Here is a 17,987-nt window from a genome sequence, read left to right as displayed (position 1 = left end):
ACAACTGCAAGCGGGTGAGATGGAAGGGGTGAGGAAGGGCGGTATGGTAGAGGTAAAATGAGAGACAAATGGCTATCAACGTAACCAAAAGACATCCCGGCGGTGCAAAGAGGGAAGACATCGTCTCTGCCGGCGCGATGCTTCGGTCGACTGATGATGGGGGTCAAAGGGGGTATCCATGAATCTATGCAAAGTTACGGCCACCACGGCGGTTGTTGCGCGGTTTTGAGCTGACAGTGCTCCAGCCCTCATCGTCAGCAGCGTTCTCGGTGGAGGTAGGTCCGGCCCTCCAGGAACCGTTCGTCTTGTCATCCGCCTTCGAGGCCTCGGCTGTGGCGGCAGCGGCTTGATTCTTCTGCTCAGGATCCTGGTCGGCGTTCATGCCGCTCTCATCCTCACCGGCCCGCCGGAGAATCTCAAAGTTACCCCCACCGCGAGGTGTGTCCTGCTGGTCCCTGCCGTTGGGATCAAGCGTCGACCCGGGCTTCTCAGACTTGACGGCGTCCTTGGCGACCCTCTGTTTCTCTGCCTTGTCGGCCTTGGCCTTCTCATCAGCCTCCTTCTTCTGGCGCAGAGCGAGTTGGCGCCGTTGTTCAACTTCCTTCTCTCGGGTGGCGGTGTCAATCGGACGAGCACCGCCGAAAATGCTAGACTTCGATTCGCCGCTGGTAGGGCTTGCGGCCGCATCGGTCACGGTTCGCTTTTGGAGGTTCAGCTTCGGCCTTGTGGCGGGAGCAGGGGCAGCGGCCGGCACGGCCGCAGCCGGGGAGGGGGAGGGAGGGTTGCTGGGCTGCTTAGGAGCATCGGGCTTCATTCTGGCCCTCCACTGGTTATCCATCTCAGCGGCGGTGGGGGCGCGTTCCTGGAATTCGCGTCGGGGAGGGCGAGAGCCGTCCTGGGAGCGCTCAGAGCGTCCTTCACCCCAAGCAGGGGAGCGGCTTCGGAAACCAGGACCTTCATTGCTGCTGGGGCGGCCTTCCCTCATAGGTGGAGGAGAAAGGGGACCCTTGCGTTCCCAGTTCGAGAAGTCGCGGACCTTGCCGTCACTCTCAAAACCACCACGGCGGCGCGGCTCGCTGCCGGCATCGGAGACGTTGTCAAGGTTACGACCGAAAGAAGAACGGTCAGGCACTCGGCGCTGAGGAGCGTCGGGCAGAGGGCCGCGGCGAGTCCAGTCAAACTCCTTCACATCGCGCTCCTTGGCTGTAAATAAGTTAGTACTGCGTTGTACGTTCAAGTCGGGACAGACATACGGGGCTCTGCGATGCTGACCCGGATGGCGCGTCCCTGAAGGGTGGCTCCAGCGAGGTCAAGAGCCTTCTTAAGACCTTCGACAGTTTCGAACTCGACGTAACCGAAACCCTTAGGAGCCTTTGTCAACTTGTCTTCCACGATACGAACGTTGGTAACTTGACATTCGGCGAAGAGGTCCGAAACATCAGCCGAGGTAGCATCGAAAGAAAGGTTTCCGACGTGAGCGGTGTATGGGGGCTCGGTTGGCAGGGGAAGGGGCTCCCTTAGAGCAAAGCCGCGTTCTTTCACATTGTCAATACACATATCGCTCCACAAAACCAAGGAGCAGTGTTTACCGTTGAAACTGGGTCCACCAAAGCCAGCAGAAGACGCAGGAGGGGGGCGGCGGTCGCCTCCAAAGCTGGAGGGAGCGGGAGCTGCGACGTGTTAGGAATCATATATATGGCATGGCAATCGTAAGGTTGTGCGTTCGCGGAAGGTGGTCGCTTACCGGCTACAGGACGATCACATCAGCAAGGGTCATCAAACGCTAAACGGGACTGATATAGCACTTACCAGGCAAGGGCATGTCCTCCATCTCATCGGCCCAAGAGCCGAAGTCTACGGTGGTTAGCCATGTGCTGTGCGCGGGGAAGCCTCGAATTTCGGAGCATACTCTCGTCAGCCAAGAAGTTCCCGAGGGACATCTTCTGGGCCTTTTGCTTTCCGGGCGCTGTTGGAATCCATCTGTTAGCCTCCGAGGTCCATCCTGCACGTAAAGACGAGACGACTGCGATGGCGAGTCGGCAATGGGAGGGGTCGACGCACCCATGATTGCGGTTTGATCGAGACCGGGGAACGCGCTAAGGAATGACCTGCGCGCGCCTCACAAATAGGTTAGGGTTGGTGTAGTAAGGGGGGAACTTCCTGGAGGAAGTTCTGGGGTTGAAATGTGGGTGTGCAGGAGCTCCGCGGTTGAGCAGAGGGGAAAGTCGGAGGGTTAATGCGTGAGGATAAATTTTAGTGATGACGCTAGAAAAGTCAGCCTCCAAAATCAAAAGTGTTGGTGCGCGAGACCGAGACCCGGACTGGAACCCGACCCATGCGAACCTGGCCTGAACCCCAGGGCTTTGTCTCCGCTTATGACCTGCCTGCTCAGCATCTTGGATTATTATCTACTCTACATTTCTACCATCACTTTTATCTCCTTAAGATGACTCTGGTTTCAATTCTCTCAGGTCTCTGTCAGTCCGGTGGACCAAGCCCATCATGATGATTGGCTGCGCTTATGTTACTCGACGCACGTGACTAGTGGCTGCCCTGATTTTCAGGAACCAACAATATACATCGCTGGTCCTCTTTCAACATCCCCCTCCTGTGTCCGAGGCGTCCGACTGTGAGGTTCTCTCCGCCGCACTCTGGAAAAGATAGAGCGGCGTACATGGTCAGATGGTGTGCTCAACGCATTGACTTTATCATCGCTGGTCGTAGGTGACGGTTTGGTCACTCCTTGTCCCCGTAGGAGGTTCTGCAGTGTCTGAAATCCAAGCTTGAAGTCCTGCGCCGCGAAAGCAAGCAGGATTAGTGGAATCGCAATGGCTAAGCCGACGCCAAAGATGTACTTGGAGACAAACGATAAGGACAGACTATCCGACCCTGCCGTTTGAGGGAACTCAGCTATGTTGATTGTGAAGAAGGAAGTGATGAACGACAACGGGAGAAAGACGATGGTCACGATGGTAAAGATCATGATGGTCTTGCCCTGACGGGCTGTGTCAGCAGCTTGTTCGCGCGCCAGCCGGGCCTCAAAGGGGTTCGCGTGTTTCTGCTTGAGGTCTAACAAGCTGGAGATGGATTCGTAAAGATGTGCTGCCTGTCGGTCCATCCGATCCAGATCCTCGAGATACATGTTGACGACTCGGTCTTGCTCAGGAAAAGTGACCTGTTTGTTAGACGTCTCTCTATCACGCACAATGACTTCTTTGTTATAAAGCTCAAGAATTCCTGCTCCGAGATTAGGCAGCAGCCGGCGCTGGTGATTTAGCACAGCGCGAATCATGTCTATCTCATCGCGAATATCTTGTACCTCGAAAAGAAGGCTTGTTTCAGGAGAATAATCCAGGAAATCGTCCACAAATCCTGGACTGTTGTCTTTCTGGGCATCGTGGTCTTTACCCCTCTTACTATGGTGTGCCAACCCGAAAGATTGCATGTTTTCTCGATGAGTCTGCAACCACAATGATGCCTTTTTGGATGCTTTTCTGAGCTGATCAAAAAGCTTCCGCTCGGTCATGGCCACCCTTCCGATGGATGCTTCAAACATGGCGAAGAACTGGTATTCCTCATCGTTGGATGGTGCATGCCTATCGAATGCTCCACAACACTGGTCAACAATAGCTGTTACCAAATCGTCTAACTTACGGATGCGCTTTTGCTTTAAATGCTTCATGATGCGATCAAAAACGTCGAAGCGGTCGTTCTCGGGTTGCTCCAATCGCTGCGGGAAGGTGGTGATGACAAGGCCCCCCTTAAGGATTATCATCCACAGTTGATCGACCATATATATTTTGGGCACTGGACACTGTGTTCGAACTTGGTAACGATAAACAACCTGATCCTCATCTCGGTACTCTGTGTCCAGATTTGGGTAGAAGAACTGATCCAAAGTCCGCCGGATATGCAGGCCTCCTGGAGACAAGGCAGGATACGCCTCGATCAGAAGCTCATCATAGCTACTGCGGTAAGGCTCCGAAGGGAAAGAAGTCGTCTCTGCTCTCCGGATCGCATTTCGCATTTTTTGATAACCTTCGGTCGTTTCGAAGTGCAAATATGGCATGCATGCCCACATCTGATTCCCTATCACTTGACACCCAGGCCGGTGAAATTGGGAGTGTGGGTATTGGCCCCGATGGGGATGCCTGATTAAATTGCATAATCTCCTTGTGTCGTCTGCGGCAGCATCTCCTTCCATGAGCAATGTCCATTTCATCAGGAGAGTTTCAACCCATGTAGGGTTGTTGGCGGGGATATGAATCCAGCGAGGCGCATCAGCTTTTTTATTCTCAAGAATCCATTCAGTCCCGAGTCCGATGCTAAGGATTTGCGAAATGGGTAGTCTCAGGTGGCCAATCGAATTTTCATCAAAACTGACAATGCTGGCAAGGAACTTATTGTTGAAGGATATGTCATCAATGGCGCGCGATCCGGCCCTGGGAGATGGTAGCAACACCTTCATTATATCTCTGTGCGCTGCTGCCTCAAAGAAGGCGTGGTCTCCGAAGCTATCGCGTAATTCCAGTTCTTCTCGCTCCAACAAAACTCTGACCACGCTGGTTCTGCCTGACTGAATCGCTAGAACCAGAGGAGTGACCCCCCGTGCCCTGTGGTTGATATTCGCACCGTTCTTTAACAGAAGGCTCACGATATCTTCAGTGCTATGTCTACAAGCACTATGCAGCAGCAACAGAGACCCGGATTCTAGCGTCGCATTGGGATCTGCGCCCATGGTCAAAAGCACCTCGACAATCTCCGACCAACACCTTTTGATTGCAACTTCGAGCGCTCCACGGCGGACAAATCCGAGCGCAGCGGGCGATGATTCAAGGTCTTGATGCCGTTTTAGAAGTCTCCGCACGAGGTCAAGCTTGCCGCCGTAGCAAGCCGTGTGCAGTGGCGTAATGCCATATTTGTCCATGCTATGAACATCGTGAGTATACTGAAAGATGAGGTCTAACACCCTGGCGTCGTTATCGTCCCAATTGTCTTCATCTGCAAGAGTATGCAGCAGGATTCTTTGGGCCGAATCCTTGGCATTAATGTCTGCACCATGGGCCAGAAGTATCTCGAGCACTTGAGCATTGTTTCGCCGAGCAGCCAGACTGACTGCGGTCGAGTTATTCAGTTCTCTTCTACCCCGTACGGTGCCGTCCACGGGTGCTCCGGAATCCAGCAATAGTTGGACAATCTCGCCAAAGCCGCCGGCCACAGAGAGTAAAAGTGGAAACACCAAATCATCTGGGGTCATCACATCTTTGCCTTCATCAAGGATGCATTTTATCGCTTCTATATGGCCATGGCGGGCACTGCTAGCTAGGCCAGCCTCTAGACATTGGCGAAATTCCGTGCCTTCTGACACCCTCTTCAGTAACTTCTCGATTTCATCCACGTTGTTGGATGCCGCAGCGTTCTCCAATAGCGAAGTTAGGCTTGAAGGGCCACTTCCGATGGGAGACTCTGGAACCGTATCAGTCATCGTCAAGTTTGACTCGGATTATTCTCCGATAAAAGTCGCCTGAAGTCTGTTCTCATGGGTGCAAGGAATTACGAGGTTCAAGGTCACAGCGGCTCAGCCGCTCTCCCCTCATCTAGGTACCTATCCGCCACAAGACGCGACGAGGCTGAAGAAAAAAGCAAAACAACTTTCTTAGGCACAGGATTGGATGAAGCTAAGTCACACAGCATTCGGGCTCTTTTGCATCAACAAATCCCACCGGCCTTCAACCCCCAACTCTAAGCGCTGTAAGACCCTACATAAACATTGAAGTTATAATAATCACACTGGTTCTTGATATCCATCCCTCCAGGACCTCCCAGGATCACCTGATCGTTGCGTCTGACATAGAAGTCCTGCGACCCAACACCCATGGGGACGGTGGAAGTCACAATTCCTGCATCGACGTCAATCCAGAACTCGTTGGGGCCGCTGCCGACGACCAAGGTGGCCGGCTCGGTGAGCAGCGTGGTGACAAAGACGGCGTCTTCAAGCAAGTTGATTCCCTGTGGCGGGCCGAGCGGATCCTTCGAGCAAGTGACGCCCTTTGGTGTCGGTCTATACCAGTAGACGAGCTGGTCAGACTCCACGGTGGCTTCCTTCGCGCCGGCCTTGTATGCGGCGATGTAGGGCTTTGCGATGATGCGCCAGGCGTCGTGAGGGAAGTCCTTCGTCCATTGTGCAGAGCCGTCGTCGGAGTGGGCTTCAGAGTATGGGCCGATATAGTGTGACTCGCCATAGTCTGACTGTGTTAGCTGTGCTATGGATCGAGTATAAAGACTTACCATTCCAGGAGATGATCTCGATCAGCTCGGGCTGCATGTCGAGCATCTGCTTCCAGCGGCGGTGCGGCTGGTCCTCGCAGATAAAGACCCAGTTCTTGGTGTTGAAGTGCGTTGAGAACCATGGCGAGACAGCTATTCCATCAACATCTCAACATCGCACCATAAAACAGAGGATGAGACAACTTACGAGCCATATACACCTTATTCACCTTCTCGAGGTTGCTGATATATTTATCATCCCAAATAGTCGTCATCGGACCCCTGATGATACTGTTCCCTCCATCCGTCGGCCAAGCATACCACGAGAAAGCCCCGGAAATGCCCGTATTCGCCGTGCTCGCAAAGTTCGGGTCCTGCAGCATGGGCACCGCATAGATGGGATGGCTCACTGCGCTCTTGACAGGCTTCCAGTCGAAGTTGTCGCCGACGAACGTGCTCACCAGCGCACCGCCGTCATACTGGAACTGAGCCGGGTGGTCGGCGTACAGCTTCATGATGCTCGTGATTCGTTGAGTGTCCCCGTTGGACCAGTACGCGAAGTCGAACGAGATGAAGACTTTGAAGTCGACTGCTTCGGCGGCCTCATAGGCTAATGCTAGCTGCGAGTCTGTGTACTTGTCGATACTGGCGCAGTTGAGGGCGAATGCATCGATATCAATCTCTTTGGCTAGTTCCATATCGTGCTTCCAGTCGTCGAGGGAGTAGTTTTCGACGATGCCGACCTGACCTGGTTAACATCGAGGTGTTTAGGGTTGAGGCAAGCCCTACCATGAAATGCGCGGTGACATATTTCTTCGTCTCCTTGCGAACAGACAGGCCGTTCGTCCCTGGTAGCGAGAGGGCAGGAAGAGCGTTGGCTAGCAGAGCCAGTGCTGCGCAGCAGCTGTTGAAGATCTTCATCGCGGCGTCGTTTCTTGCTGGGAGGTTTCTCGCCTGCTTCTGCTTGCAAGTTCACAACCGCCATAATGAGCAACTTCACATCAACTATATATACGTCTAGCACAGGATGTCCAAAGACAATACGGAATATGGCCATCTCGCTGTTCGGTGAAAATGGTCGCTCGACAGGTGTATCGCCTGACCTGCTCTAGGGTTGCAGGTCATGCCCTACTCACGACCAGCCGGCTTTTATCCGTCCACCCAAGAACACCAAGGAACATACTCCGTATACAGGGATACCCCGCAAAAGTTGGAGCGAAATAACAGTTTTTCGTGGGATTGCAGGGGGTTGTATCAGCTGAAAGAAAGGGTACGGAGTACCCTCCGCGCATTGGCGCCAGCTTGCACCTCTCTGAAAGTATAACCGGAACATACAAGATCGCCAGCGCCTGCCATTTTCCACTCAATGCGCGGGTTAGATTAGTCTTCGTATGTCTGAAAACTCCCCTGACAAGAAGACTTTGGTGCCATGTTCTACAATTCCAAACTCCCAGTGTTCACCACGATCTCACTGTATCGCAAGCTCCAATAAAGTGACGATGCGAGCGAGCAACGGAACTCGTTCGTCCCCCCACCCCAGCATCCTTGCAATTGTCGAGCTATAATGCGGTTCTTCAAGAAGCATTTCTCGCTCTGGCTCATCTCAACGCTCGGGAAGAACTTCCCTCGCAAGCGAGACACGGTCTTGGTATGCCTCGGCAAGATACCCTGCAAATTAGCCATCGGCTTATCAATATCTGTCGTGGACGATGCCCTGTCTTCGCTCTCCAATATCCTGCCCATGGACCGGATTGAGGCTTCACTGGCGGAACAGAGTAGGTACGACTGCGGCTCTTTCCAAGATGGACGTCGTTGAGACCTTCCCATAGTACAACCTGAACGTCGTATCTTTTCTTCTCGTTGCTAGGCACCGCCATCTGTTGCGTACAGCCTTTGCCGATTTGTCTAAGGGATACAGACTAGACGACACTGGGGCATCCTCACCAGTCATTACCGCAAGGCGCACTCTCTGGACTCCCCGGACTTCTATTAACAATCCTTTAGCACTCGTCGTCTGTCTAAGGTGATCTCGAGCATATTGTTTGGGCCACCCGTTTGGCCGCGACTTCCGTTTACAGTACAAGCTTGCTTACGGCTGCGCCGAAGAGAACGTCACCATGGCCAACCTTGGAACGTCAACGCGCAATTAACCGAGAGTGTCGTATTCATATCATCCCGCTTATGGTTCTGACAAGGTTTGTCATGAGCCAGCCAGTTGCGCATTGAGATACTCAACGAGCTTGCCTCCAACCGCAGACAACCAGAAGCCCCTCGGGCAATTGGCGAACACAAAATCCATTGCGCAAATGGAACACCAAAAAGGGTGTTGGGTATGCGGGCGGTACTGCGAAACTTTGAGTCGGCCTGGTAACCCCGACCATTTACAGGTATTATACCCCGGATCAAGACAATGTTCCTCGATGCTGACGTTGGTCTTGTCCGATATAGAGACGCTTATGGATGCCACTTGGCTTCGTGGATTACGAGGACCCTGATTCTCCCAAGAACAATGTCCGGCTGTGTTTTTTCTGCCACAAGGCATACTGTGACCGACCAGACCCCATACTTGCTCTCCTCCCAACAGACTTAGAGTTCTTTATCGATTACGAAATCAAAGACCGCGAGCGCCGCAGGGCCGAGATTGCAAGGGGGAAAAAGACAATAATAAACCGGAAGGTTCCAAATTCCGATATTTATCGCATGCATCAAGTTCAACAAAGTCTTATAACTCCGGATAGTGTTGGTGGGCTCTACCGTCCTATATTTCTCGCTCAGGGCCCTGGCGAATATGGCAAAGACTTTTCTACTGAGCCGCGGGCCTGGCAGGGGTCTCCGTCGGAGGCTTTGCGGAGAGCGTTCAAATACATGGGCATGAGACGCCTGAATGTGGATGCAGTCGGGAGTGAGACATACAAAAAATTGGAACGGTTGAGAGATCTTTACCTTTTGAAGGATGAAGGAGATTGGGCGCTGGAGTGTCCACTGTCCAGCGACGTGGATCTGGTGAGGTATCGCCAGGGGCTTCTGGAATGTACTCTAGGCGATTACAAACCCCGGGCAAAATCCGTACACTCTGCACACTCTGCACCACCGGAAACAAGAACCGCGCCTCGACCTATCATACATTGTCCACGCCCACAGTCTATGAGCACCCGTCGATCTATCATGCAGTGGGTCGAATCAGTTGATCAATCCGAGGGCGTCTCTGAACCACGTCCAAGCCCTGCTCGCAAGAGGCCGCTACCGGAAGACATGTTAGGGATCGAGAGCGAGACCTCATCACCACGGAAGAAGAGTCATGCACGCACATATCGTCCCGCTTTTGAGCAAAATACACAAAGACACTGGTCTGTTGGACCACACTCCACTTCCCAGGACGCCATGGATGCCATGGCTGTATATGACCCTGCTTTATTCTTCGGTGAGCCTGGAGCTTGGAATCCGAGGAAACGGCGTTGATGCAGACTTCGCCCAATTTCGGTGTCCTTTAGGATCGTCACGGGAGTTCGGAATATTCTTACTGGTGCACTAACAAGGGGTTTGTCACTTGGTTCTAAACATAGAATAACATAGTGCAGATAGCATCACAATGTGCAGGCATCTTGGATGGTCACGAACGCTGGTCACGAACACTTCTGCATGCCCCCTCCCATGGCGAGTATCTCCATGTATAATGTACCAGGTGCTATCCAGGGTTAGGGCTACATATGTCCCTTCGACCGACATACTAGTTGAGCACCTGCAGCCCTGGAGCCGCAACATGCATGACGAGAATTCAAGCGAGATTTCTGCGCAACAGATGCGCGCATTCCCCGCATACCAAGAGAAGACAAAATTATCAATCTAATCAGTCATGGACTAACGGAGCCGTTGTCATTTCCCAACCTACCCCCTACGTCTCTGTCTATACCACCTCGCAGAGCTCCTCACTCTCCATCTAGCACATACTCTCCCTCCAGCACATACACATATATCCAGATCCCTCCTCTCCCCTCCAGAATCCACACTAAATATCCTACAACGAAGCCCAGGCTAGAAAGCAAAAGCAAAGAACCAGCAAAATGCAATCCTGCGACATCTGCCGCAAACGCAAAGTGAAATGCGACCGGCGCACGCCCTGCGCGCGGTGCCGACGCCTCCGGCAGAACTGCACATACACCGATATCCTGCGCAAGAAGGGGCCCAAGTTCGTGCATAGCTATCCGAGCATCTACACCGGTGCGAGTGTGCAGAGTGGCACGTCTGCTGCGGCTGCGGCGGCCTCACATGCGTCGCTGACGGGGTCGTTGTCGGGCTCGCTTTCTGGATCAGGGTCGGGATCTGGTTCGAGCTCGAGTTTGCCGGGGCTGGCGATGGCGATGACGGGGTCGATGACGGGGTCGAGTGAGACGTTGCCTTTGCCGATACCGGTTCCGCGGTTGATGGGTGGGGATATGGGGATTGATATGATGGGGATGGGGGGGTTCGTTGGTGCTCATGCTCATGCTCATGCCAGTGCAGATGCGAGTATGCATGGGATGGTTGAGTCGGGAAGTGGGACGGGGACGGGGACGGCGTCAGAGGGGGACGAAGAGCTCGATTTGGATCTGGACTTCGACTTTGAGGAGATCTCTCAAGCTCAGGAGCAGCAGGTTCAGTTTCAACGAGTCGTGGATCCGGGTACGAGGATGGGCGTTGGTCTGGGCGTGGCGTCTGGATCCTCGAGCAGGATGGACATGGATGTGGAGATGGCTGTGGATATGGATGAGAGCGTGTCTTTGTACATTAAGAGGCTGCACCCTCTTATGCCGGTCATCGATCTGCGCGAGATCCGAAGATTGCTGCGGTTTGGCGAGGGCAGTCGGAGCCAGAGGTATGGTTATGGCTATGATTTGACCCAATACGCGTTGGTCTGTTCGTTATGTGCTGCAACGCATGCGCATTTGATATCTTCAGCGAGTCGGAGCCTGGACTCCTCGCCTGCACGGAATGGCCATCTTGGACATGAACAGGCTTGCCAGAGATACCTGCAATCAGCCCTCCAAGCCCGGGCACAGAGTGATTATCCGCTTGTTAATATCGACTCCCAGCAAGCGGAGTACAGAAACGACAGAGATAAGCCAATTTCTCGCGACAAGATACTTACCTCCTTTTTCCTCTTCACGGCGTACTGGAATCTCCATCAGGAGCGCCACGCATGGTGGTACCTCCGGGAATGCATCGCACTACTCTTGTCAGCACGTCTACACCGCGAAGACGAGTATCGAAAGATCGAGATGTATGAGGCAGAACGAAGGCGTCTAGTATTCTGGGGTGTGTTTGTTGCGGAGCGGTACGCTTCTTCTCCTCGCCACCGTTTACTCGTTTACCTAGAGGAAGCGATGAGCTGACACGCTGGGTAGAACATTCTGTCTCGTCCACAACAAACCAATCACGCTGCGGCCATGGATCGCCCTTCCTGGCTTGCCAAGTCCCCTGGAAGAGGAGGAGAGAATCGACGCCATCCCCAGCTTCGTGGGTCTGGTGACCCTTTTCGTCGGGTTGGCCGTTGATTTGACGGGGTGCTGGACGGCGGCTGGGTTTGTGACACCTATTTCTCTAGATCTGGGTCCCAATGTCGCCACTACAACCGCTGCTACCGCTCCTACCTCAGGAGCAATGGCACATGGTCAAGATTATGACGACATGGGTGTTGGCAAAGAGACAGGAGTAGGGATGTCCATGCAACGACTCAACCATGCAATCACGAGGGAATGGCTGCGAGCGAAGGTGTGGAAACTGGGAATCCCTGGCCCACAGCAAGCTTCCCCACCGCGAGAGTTTGTGGCGTTCACTGGAAAAGGAAATGGACAGGGCCAATGGCGACTGGAAGAGCCGGTCCTGATTGGGGAGGCTATACTGGGTGATTTGCGGAGGGCGGGGGCCGAGGACGTCTTGCGGGATCACTGGAGCGGGACCCTGGTAGGTTGACCGTACTGGGATGGCCCTATCAGGAGACGCAGGCATGGCATGAGGCTGACGAGCGTAGGATCAGAAGCTGTGCGACATCTGCGAGTGCCTGTGCGACATCCGTCCGGTCATGCAGACCAGAGCGGTTGGTGCTGGCGACGTCAAGGTCGATGTCGATCAGGTCCTTCGAGGCCTGCTGCGGGTTCTGGCTCGGCTTGGGGGGCGTAGTGCTTACCTGTTGGCCTCGAGTGTCGGAGATTAATCTCCAGTTATGGACGCAGTGGCAGAGCTCAAGCAAACCTTCCAACAAAGACAACGGTCGTAAGCGTAAACCCTATCCCGACTCCACGTATACCCTCGTTATTCCCATAGGCCATAGGTCTATAGTAGGCGTGGCAGCGAGAATTCCAGCGAATAGCCAGGATGGAGAAAAGCATTAACCAAGCCGGTTCAACGTTCCTTTGTTCGTGCTCTTGGCCACCATCCCCGTAGTCTGTCCCGGCTCCATCTCCTTATCAACGTCCGGTCTCCTTAGCATCGGGCCTCGACTATAGCAACAGACCCAGCGGACGGACTTGCTGAATGCAACTTAGATCCACATAGGCCGTCCAGGTCATCTATCTCCGTGTCCTGAACCAGCGACATGGGCGTCGACATGGATTCAGATCAAGATCGAGAGTCCTCAACCGGGCCATCGAGGGCAACCAGCAACACCATCGACCTCGAGCAAGCCCGGCTCGCAACAGCCCAAGAGCACAGCCTAGGCTTCCGCGAGGGCATCCGCACCTACCGCACAGCGGTGATGTGGTCGATGCTCTTCTCCCTCGCCATCATAATGGAAGGGTACGACACAACCCTGCTGCAATCCTTCTTCGCATTCCCCCAGTTCGTCGCCAAGTACGGGTCCCCCGTGTACACGCAAACCCCCACAGGCGAGACGACAGTATCGCGGTACGAGCTCTCCGCGTCCTGGCAAAGCGGGCTCAGCAACGGGGCATACGTCGGCGAAATCCTCGGCCTGTTCATCACGGGCCTGGTCATCGAGAAGACAGGGTACAGGCGGCTGATGTTCGGCGCGTCCCTGGCGCTGGGCGGCTTCATCTTCATCCTGGTCTTTGCGCCGAACCTGCCGACGCTGCTGGTCGGGGAGATCCTATGCGGGATCCCGTGGGGTGTGTTCCAGACTGTGACGACGGCGTACGCGGCGGAGGTGTGTCCCGTCCTGCTGAGGGGGTATCTGACGACGTACGTGAATCTGTGCTGGGTGGTTGGGCAGTTGGTGGCGACGGGGGTGCTGCGGGGGTGTCTGCGGATGAACCCCGATGGCGGCGATGAGTGGAGCTACCGCGTGCCCTTCATGCTGCAGTGGGTGTGGCTGCCGTTTATCCTGGTGATTGTGTGCGTGGGGCCAGAGAGTCCGTGGTGGTTGTTGCGACGGGGGAAGATGGACGAGGCGCGGGGCGTGCTTGCCCGTCTCTCTGCTTCCACCTCCACCTCCACAACCGAGAACCCGAAAGAAGACGACAAGACCGAAGCGACCCTGTCCTTGATGCTGTACACCGTCAAAATGGAGTCCGATCTCGCGGCCAAAGAATCCCCCTCCTACCTCTCCTGCTTCCGCGGCACGAACGCGCGCCGCACCGAGATCACCTGCGTGACATGGGCCATCCAGGCCCTCTGCGGCTCCAGCTTCATGGGCTACTCGACATACTTCTATCAGCAGGCCGGCCTGTCCGTATCGCAGTCCTTCAATATGTCGCTCGGCCAATACGCATGCGGGATCGTCGGGACGCTGGTCTCGTGGGTCCTGATGTCCCGGTGTGGCCGGCGCAGTCTGTACGTCTCCGGTCTTTTCAGTCTGATTGTCATCCTCTTCTCCGTTGGGTTTACGTCGCTCTCTGGGACAAAAGCGGCGAGCTGGGCGATTGGGTCTCTACTGCTCGTGTTTACGTTCACGTACGACTGCACGATTGGGCCTGTATGCTACAGTATCGTCTCTGAGATGCCGTCGACGCAGCTGCGTGGGAAAACGATCGTGCTGGCTAGGAATGTATATAACGTGTTCATGATTGTGAATGGAGTGATTATGCCGCGGATGCTGAATCCCACGGCTTGGGATTGGAAGGGGCGCACTGGGTTCTTCTGGGGTGGGATTACGGTGCTTTTGTTTGCGTGGGCTTATGCTAGATTGCCCGAGAGCAAGGACAGAACTTTTGCTGAGATGGATATCTTGTTTGAGAGGGGAGTCAAGGCCAGGAGGTTCCGGAAGGAGGAAGTTTGTATTGAGAACTAGGTAGTATGTACTCATAAAGTTCGGCATCAATTCTAGCTATGCGAGGTCAAACTCGGAGTTGAGGGTCAAGGCTGACACTTCCCACCCCAGTAGGAGGTAGGTCAATGGCTTGCTCGACAACTTCCTCTCCTAGGACCTTGACAGCCTCGATGCGCACGTCCGTCTGCCGCATGAAAGTCCCGTCAACGCTCAACCGCCCGTTGTCATAGGTAAACTTGACGTCCACCGTGGCAGCCTGCTCCAAAGACTCTCCGTCATCGATATACAAACTCCCCTCAGCCTTCCCATCAAGCCCCGGCGCAACAACAAGCCGGAACCCGCTCTTCCTCAGTTGAGCCGTCGTATTCCACCCCTCACTGCCCGTGCGCACAGGAATGATGCTGCCTCCGCGCACATGCAGCGGTATATCAGCATGCCCAACATCCTTGATCGTCACAACCTCCCCTTTACCACGGAGTGGGAGACCCGTATACCAATCGTAGAACAGATCATCCGGGAAATAGGCCTCGACCTCCGTCTTGCCCTCCTCCGTAACAGGACTGACAAGCAGTGCATCACCGAAGAAGAACTGCAGATCGATCAAGGCAGCCTTGGTATCATTCGGGTAGACGAAGAACATCGGCATCAAGAACGGCTCCCCGGATACCGTTTGCCTATAAAATGCCGTGTATAGATAATCGAGCAGGACATAGCGGATACTGATCGCCTTCCTCGCTGCTTCAGCGACGGACTCCCATCTGTAGAATTCCTGTGGTATCATTCCGTACTCGTTGTGGTTGCGGTAGAACGGGTTGAATGCGCCGAGCATTGCCCAGCGAGAGCAGAGTTCCTCGGTGGTGTTGCCGGTGAACCCGCAGGCGTCCGAGCCGACCATGGGCATTTGGAAGATGGATGCGAAGGCGAGCATTTGCGAGATCGAGACGCGGTATTTTGCCCATGTGCTGACGTTGTCACCGAGCCTAAGCCACAAAATGTTAGCGATCTGTCTTTTGTTCGGAGAAGTGTGAGGTCCTGAATACCAGTGGGCAACATGGGTTCCCGCACCCGCAAAGGTGCTGCGTGTTATCACCAGGGGTCGCTTCTCGGGGCGTCTGTTGAGCATAGCCTCTCGGGAGAGTGAGCTCATCACTGTAGTATTGTCAGTATTCACGTCGACATGAGGAACCAGGGAAACGTACTTGTCCCATACAGGTTATGCGTATCGTACTCCGCAAGCCCATTGGCATGAAAAAGATCTGTATCTATCGTCTTGTTGCTCAGCGATCCAGCTGCATTTTCGATCTTGTATGGCGGATCAATCAAGTCGCGGTCCGGCAGACCTAGTCTCTTGCCACTGCCATTGTCCTTGTTAACCGGCCCTTGCCTGGCGGTAACAGCAGCTCGTCTTTTCTTGATGCTACTGTTGCTGTCATCACTGGTGATCCCTTGCTGGAATAATGTCGGAAAGCCTGGAAGGCTATACGGATTCGGCCTGGTAGCCGGCGGGTCAGGAGGGAGATTGTTCTGCTCTGCATAGGCGACAGGGTCGGTACAGGGCCAGTCGCAGAAGTTGGCCGCCTCATTCATGTCAATCCACAGAGCATCAATATCAATCCCCGTCTCGGGATCGAAGAACAGTGCGAACTCGTTGATCCAGTACTCGGACGCGTTCGGATGGAACCAATCGGGAAAGACAGTTGCGCCCGGCCAGACAGCGCCTATATATCGAGCACTAGGTCAGGTACATCCTTCCAACTGAATAAAGGGGATTGTCTGGAGTACCTTCGTATAACGAACCATCGTGCCTCCGCAAAAAGACGTCTTTCTCTACACCCCGATCAAACGCGCCATTGTCAGAAGATGCCACCGCGTTGTCAACCATGACAATATAATGCTGGTCGCCTTGGTGCAAGTAATCCACCAAAGCACGGACTGTATTCAAAGGGAAACGCTCCTGGTCAAGCGTAAAGACCTTGCGGTGGTCCATGTAGTCGATATCAGTCCACATTGTCTCGAGGGGTATGTTCGCTTGACTGTAGTTATAGACTACCGCGGCGACTTCGTAAATATCTCGGTATCCATAGCGGCATTGATGGAACTGCAAGTGTCAGCATCCGGTAGCAGGTGTGGATGGACACAAACATACTCCGAAACCCCAGTAAGGCACCATGGCCGGTAGTCCGGCAACCTGTGCATACTGCGCGCTCACATCCTTAGGGCTGGGGCCAGCAAAGACGTAAAGATCGATAACACCGCCGATAACGTTGTATTCCAAGTATTGCTCCCCACCAGAGTCCTGGTCAATCTTGACATCCATGCCGTTGGAGCTCAACAGGAACACCCCGTGCGTCCCTTTCTCACCGCGGTGGTCTATGTACACCGGGTGAGCCCCATAGAGATTTGTTCCCGCAGGAATCATATAAGAGTCCCGATTCCAGATCGTACGAGTATAGTTGGTGGTATTCAAGCGAAGAGGGTCGCTGTGCTCGCCGAGTCCGTAGAGGTTAGGGTTCTGCGGGAGGGAGGTTCGGAGGTTCACATATTGGGATTGGAAGATCAAGTTGTGCCCTGAGGTGTTGAAGAGGGTTTCACCGTTGCTGACTCGAGAGACTGCGAAGGAGAATGGGTTCTCATCGTAGGTGAACTTGAGATCCGGAGTGCCTTCGGTGGTACTGGCTTGGTCGTCGATGGAGGGTCGGGGGAAAACAGACTCGGGGACTTGGTAGACTTTCTCGTCTGCGTCGTAGATTTTGACGTGAAGTCTTTGGTCTGCACCGCCTGTCAGGAGTCACATATCCAGCCGTTGGATTGGTTTACCAGTCTCATAGTCCACCTCAAGCCTCAGGTTCTCAATGTCGGTTCCATAAGAATTGCACGCCGCACCCGCAAGGGTCAGATCCGCAGTCAGTCCACGAGACCGTTCTTCGACGTTGATCGCTTTGTATCCGGGGCATTCTGTCACACTTGCTTGACCGAGAGCTTTGTTGGCGAAGGCCAGAGCCAGAAGCGGCCACAGGAAGGAAGTCGCGGTCATCGCTGTCTTGGAGCCAGAACTATGCTTCCATACCCCACGCACAGGAGCTCGCTCGTATTTATAACTTCCAAGACCCTGATTGTCTTGAATCTCGCCCAGTTTCCCCGTTCCATGTCTTATCCCTCACATGGCCGTCGAAGTTTTGGGTACATTGGGTCCGCGAGGTTTAGGCGAGCTGACTCCGTGCCCAAACCGCTCCCCTTGCGTCGTCGTTACATTTCCTCGATCAAGGCAATGACCGGGATATATTTCCGTTGGCCCGGCGCGTAGCACGATAGTTGGATTGAAAATGAGCATGTCGGACCGGTTATGTTTGTACAAAGAGCGTTGATCTGGGAGAGAGAATGTTGAAAGAGAAGTGTGGCAGCGAGCGAAGAATTTCGGCGAGGGAAACCTTTTCGCTTACACGCTCTACAGCCGCCACGCCACGTTGATTTGAGAATATGATTACACAGACAGATACTTCCATAGGAACCTTGAGGATAA

At 54.1% G+C, this 17,987-nt stretch overlaps 5 protein-coding genes across 5 annotated transcripts; 1 reads left to right on the top strand and 4 right to left on the bottom strand.

Annotated features, from left to right (window-relative positions):
- Nucleotides 1–184: 184 nt before the first annotated feature.
- DSM5745_06120 (translation initiation factor 4B) lies at nt 185–1,940 on the bottom strand (the record flags this gene model as incomplete). Its single annotated transcript, XM_026748136.1, has 4 exons — nt 185–1,203; nt 1,254–1,670; nt 1,810–1,854; nt 1,910–1,940. The coding sequence occupies 4 exons, from the start codon at nt 1,938–1,940 to the stop codon at nt 185–187; spliced, it is 1,512 nt and encodes a 503-aa protein (XP_026603968.1).
- Nucleotides 1,941–2,560: 620 nt separating this feature from the next.
- On the bottom strand, nt 2,561–5,485 carry DSM5745_06119 (uncharacterized protein; the record flags this gene model as incomplete). The annotated part of the gene is made up of 1 exon (XM_026748135.1): nt 2,561–5,485. The coding sequence occupies one exon, from the start codon at nt 5,483–5,485 to the stop codon at nt 2,561–2,563; it is 2,925 nt and encodes a 974-aa protein (XP_026603967.1).
- Nucleotides 5,486–5,742: 257 nt separating this feature from the next.
- DSM5745_06118 (glycoside hydrolase family 71 protein) lies at nt 5,743–7,252 on the bottom strand (the record flags this gene model as incomplete). Its single annotated transcript, XM_026748134.1, has 4 exons — nt 5,743–6,245; nt 6,289–6,420; nt 6,476–7,015; nt 7,057–7,252. The coding sequence occupies 4 exons, from the start codon at nt 7,250–7,252 to the stop codon at nt 5,743–5,745; spliced, it is 1,371 nt and encodes a 456-aa protein (XP_026603966.1).
- A 3,076-nt stretch (nt 7,253–10,328) lies between these two features.
- On the top strand, nt 10,329–12,457 carry DSM5745_06117 (Zn(II)2Cys6 transcription factor; the record flags this gene model as incomplete). The annotated part of the gene is made up of 3 exons (XM_026748133.1): nt 10,329–11,578; nt 11,649–12,207; nt 12,275–12,457. The coding sequence occupies 3 exons, from the start codon at nt 10,329–10,331 to the stop codon at nt 12,455–12,457; spliced, it is 1,992 nt and encodes a 663-aa protein (XP_026603965.1).
- A 498-nt stretch (nt 12,458–12,955) lies between these two features.
- On the bottom strand, nt 12,956–17,501 carry DSM5745_06116 (uncharacterized protein; the record flags this gene model as incomplete). Its single annotated transcript, XM_026748132.1, has 9 exons — nt 12,956–13,348; nt 13,397–14,112; nt 14,329–14,524; nt 14,574–15,447; nt 15,508–15,616; nt 15,667–16,185; nt 16,250–16,565; nt 16,614–17,236; nt 17,285–17,501. The coding sequence occupies 9 exons, from the start codon at nt 17,499–17,501 to the stop codon at nt 12,956–12,958; spliced, it is 3,963 nt and encodes a 1,320-aa protein (XP_026603964.1).
- Nucleotides 17,502–17,987: the final 486 nt, after the last annotated feature.

Source organism: Aspergillus mulundensis, assembly GCF_003369625.1.
Source record: "Aspergillus mulundensis strain DSM 5745 chromosome Unknown scaffold_5, whole genome shotgun sequence".
NCBI classification, from domain to species: Eukaryota; Fungi; Ascomycota; class Eurotiomycetes; order Eurotiales; family Aspergillaceae; genus Aspergillus; species Aspergillus mulundensis.
Note: the sequence above shows the minus strand (reverse complement) of the source record. Positions and strands in the feature narration are given on the sequence as shown.